The sequence below is a fragment of the Poecilia formosa genome, unplaced genomic scaffold, assembly GCF_000485575.1.
Source record: "Poecilia formosa unplaced genomic scaffold, Poecilia_formosa-5.1.2 Scaffold175, whole genome shotgun sequence".
NCBI lineage: Eukaryota > Metazoa > Chordata > Actinopteri > Cyprinodontiformes > Poeciliidae > Poecilia > Poecilia formosa.
In genome coordinates this window covers 1441962-1446229 of record NW_006800114.1, presented here as the reverse complement: position 1 = coordinate 1446229, position 4268 = coordinate 1441962, and the positions used below count along the sequence as shown (strand labels likewise).

The window sequence follows — 4268 nt, the reverse complement described above, 5'->3', positions numbered from 1 at the left end:
TTGTGACCTGTTCAGCCACAGGTCGACCTGTTCCCATGGTAACACTGACTGTTCTCCATCAGAACCTCAGCTTCTCCCACTACAACACCAGCAGAGTGACCAACACCAACGGTACCATCACTTCCACCACCACTGTTCTGCTCTCAGCTCTCAACACCACACAGGTTGAATGTTCAGTATTAGTGCAAACTGCTGCTCTCAGAGAGCTGCTGGTCACCGTTCCTGGACTCACAGAGACGTTTGATGATGGTGAGGAACTTTTTTCAAAACTCACATTTATAGACGGATGATCTGTTTGTGACTCTGATCTCTGATGTTCTCTCACCAGGTTTGGATGTGGAACCTAGCTCAAGTTACATTATTATTGGTAAGTTCATGCTGAGGTTTCAGTTTTTACATTTACAATTTGAATCGTTCACATCGACATGTCCCTGTTTCTCCAAAGGATTGTTTATGGTGGCTGGATTAGTGTTGGCGCTCTGTATTGCTGCTCTCATCTTTGTGCTGCTCAGAAAACAGGCAGAGAAAAGGTACTGCTGTCACAGTGTCTGGATGGTTATATCACCTCAGTAAATGTCTCAATCAAATGATGAATGTTGGTGTGATGAAGCTATTTTTGATCACACAGGAAACATAAAGATACATCAGACATCAACTCTCAGTAAGAGCCTTTTATTCTTGTTCTTCATTTACACCAATAGTTCTTCATCTTTATAATTATTGCATTTATTAGCAAAAAGGTCACCTCTATTACTTTAAACAAGAATTTAAAACAGAAAGCTGCTTAGTTTATTACTTTTAGAAATTGTGGAGTACTCATTACTCTAGACCAACATTTAGCTTTATACGTTTAATGTTGGACCAAAACCTAGAGAAACTCCTGTTAGTTTACTTAGCAGTCCAGAACAAGAAGCAAACATGGAGAACCAGCATTTAGCTTTATACTGTACAAATCTACAACTCAACCCAGAAAAACTGAAACCAACATCTAATTTTATGCTTACTAATAAAATCAAACACGGAGAAACAATATTTGGTATACCTCACTAATCTTACCAAACATGGAGACCCAACATGTAATTTTATCAGAACAAGAATCCAGAGAAACCCCTAATAGTTTATACATTACACACTACTTATTCTTAAAATGAGGAACCAATATGTAGTTTTGGCTTTGTTGTTTTGTTTGTATTTCCTTCTAATTCATGTAAAGAACTTTGAACTGCCTTGTTGCTGAGAATGTGCTACATAATAGACTGGTAAATGTCTCAATCAGCCGATTGTGTGATGAAAATATATTTAATCACACAGGGAACATAAAGATGCAACACAAATCAACTCTGTTATGATGAATGAAGAAGCATTGGACATGTTGAAGTAAGTCCCTTTTAATAGTTATTCCTCATTTACACCAATATTTATTCTGCTTTCTCATTGGCGTAAATGTAAAAATGATTGCTAGTTGGCATTTTCTGAATTTAACGGCTGTTTGTGCATGTGCTTATATAATCAATAAGAGAATAGGAGCCGCTCTGCTCCTTCACCTCCTTTGCTGGTGTCCCTCCCACATGTAGTAATGGGCTCAACAGACGGTTAACGATGTGGGACAGAAACTGTTTTAAACAAAAATTGAAAATATTTCTTGTTTTGTTGTTGAGTTGCAAACCCGCGTGTGTAATGGAGTATCCAACTGCTTTCGCATTCGCCTCATTTAAGTGTCCCTTATGCCCCTATTTTGACTGCCGTCTGCAATTTGTATTTACAAACACTAGATGGCGCTCCTCTCCTTATTACAGATAATGAGAACAATAATTTATTTCACAAACCTGTGGAAAAAATCTGCAAAGAAAAAGTCTAAATCTTGTTGGTTTTGCATTAGTTTTTTAATATATTTCATGTCATTTGAGAAAAATACAGGAATTTCTTTGTGCTTATTTTGTTCTTCAGACAGTTATGTGTATAACTAGATGATGAATCACTAAACAGATAACTTATAGAACTTGGTAGTTATACCTTTAAGTCCTTTAAGTTTAAATGTCTTCATGTAGTTTGACTACTGTATTTTTTAACCCACTTAGCGGAACACTCATGGATGGAGAAGAGAAGACGAACAGTACAGAAGAGAGAATGGAAGACAACAGGTTGGTCTAATATTAAGTGGAAGTAGGAGTAGCCAGTTAATCCCAAGTGATTAGGGCGTGCATATAATGCATACACATCACAAAGTAAACAGTAACACTCCTGTGCTTTCTCTTGCTTTGACACATTCTTGAAATATTGGTCCACTTCTACATTTACTACCATCTCTGTTTTCTTTGTATTTCAAGGACTGCAGATTTACGTAGCCTTTAACTTTAGAACAATTTAAATTGTTAATATGTCACTATGCCTTCTTCTCATCTGATGTGTTTGTCAGATTTAACTCACTTTGCTTCAAATGCACGAAAAAAGCGGGGAAAAAAGCACAAAATAAGATGTTCTCTGTTGTTATTTTCAGGGTCGTGAAAGAACCCTTGGTACCTAAAAAAATAGTCTTCACATACAATCCAACGAACTTAACAAAACGCCACAACAGAGACCAGGAGTCATCAGTAAAACCAGCAGAAACGTCTGACTCTGAACAGGTTAACCAAGGAAAGAAAATTAACTGACCCACCAGTTTGTGGTCGAAGACATGAAACAGCTACATCTGAGGTCAAAGGTTGTGGGAAAAGAGCTTATTGTGAAGTTAGGCTCCTTGGTAAGATGTTCCGGGTACATCAGGACGACAGGAGACCAGAGGAAGAACCAGGACGCCCTGGAGGGACGACGTTTCTCTTCTGGTCTGAGAATTTGGGATTCCCCCAAAGGAGCAATGCCTCCATGGCCTGAGCCCAGGTTAATAGGAAGATGATGGATGGAATGGACGATTAAAAAAACAAAAACTGTGTAATAATTTCAACACCACCCTGATTTGAATGAGCTAAATCGTGAATTTAAATATGCATTTCATTTAAATAAAAAGTGAAATGCATTTTTTATTGTAAATAAAACATGCATTTACTTCATAAAGTAAAATGAATTTACTTTATAAAAAATTTAAAAACAAATTCCTTTCTGAAGTATTTTCTTTGTTTTAATTTCCCTTGTTTATCCTCAAGAATAAGTTAGTTTATAGTTGTTTACACATTAAGTACTGTTTCATAACCATAACCATAAATAAAGCATTTCATATCAATATATCAGAATTGCATACCAGTTTATTTTGATGAGTCGTTATTCTGCTGAATTATGGTAATAAATATTTTGGTACAAGGCCTTAAGTTGTGATTTATTGGTGTCAGCAAACAATTTCTTATTGCAGGTTATGAATAAATAATCAGTAGATGCAGAGTTGATTTGAAACATTTGCTTTAAAATCTGGAAAATGTGGATCTGAAACAAAACATGCTGACGTACAAATTAGTGCAAGGCGGAAATCAACTGTGACAAAAACACATTACTATAAAGGTTTTAAGAAAGTCAGAACAATAATTGGTCCAAAGTTCTTTTGAAGGATTAAACTGAGTGGAAGAAAAGAGTCACAGATTTTTACATCGTCTTGTGAGGTGAAATTTTTTTCCCCCACCAAATCACATTATTACAACATAACATTTTGATTGTGTTGTTCTCTTTAAAATTCCACAAGGTACTCAGTTTTTTTGACTTTCTAAATATTTCCAGAACTACCGGTTTTGCTGTCATGGCTGACTAACAATAACCACAGTCCAAAGAAATACTTTAAAATATATTCAGAAAAACAGGTAAGCTGTTGAAGACCAATTGAAAGGTCAGACTCACTGGAACAAAACATTGATATATAAAAATTAATTTCAATACAATGATCTTGTGTTTTGAATTATATTCTGAGAAGTTAAACGATTTTAAGCCACTGACTGATAAAGGAGAGTGAAGCTTGTGAACGACACAGTTGGAACTTATTCTCAGTGCACACTTCTCATGTTATTCGCTGATGACACAAATATTATTCGCTGATGACACAAATATTCTAGCCTCTGGCGACAATTTAGAGCATCTTCTCTCAACAGTCACTTCAGAGATTAGTAAGTTAAAGATATGGTTTGACCATAACAAATTATCCCTAAATTTGGACAAGACGAAAATCATGGTCTTTGGGAACTGTTATAAAAATACTGAAATCCAAGTTCAAATAGAGGACGTAACTCTAGAAAGGGTTTTTGCTAATAAGTTCCTCTATTTGAACTTGGATTTCAGTATTTTTATAACAG

General features: G+C 35.7%; 2 protein-coding genes across 2 annotated transcripts in view; both read left to right on the top strand.

Moving 5' to 3' along the window:
- LOC103147213 (OX-2 membrane glycoprotein-like) overlaps window positions 1-4268 on the top strand; it is a 34505-nt gene that overhangs the window by 5804 nt on the left and 24433 nt on the right. The window contains exons 4-7 of the mRNA XM_016678203.1: window positions 22-249; window positions 329-367; window positions 446-530; window positions 629-661. Coding sequence (XP_016533689.1) covers window positions 22-249; window positions 329-367; window positions 446-530; window positions 629-661 — 385 coding nt within the window. The remainder of the gene's footprint in view (window positions 1-21; window positions 250-328; window positions 368-445; window positions 531-628; window positions 662-4268) is intronic.
- Window positions 1-4268, top strand: part of LOC103147212 (OX-2 membrane glycoprotein-like) — an 8698-nt gene that overhangs the window by 1170 nt on the left and 3260 nt on the right. The window lies entirely within an intron of this gene.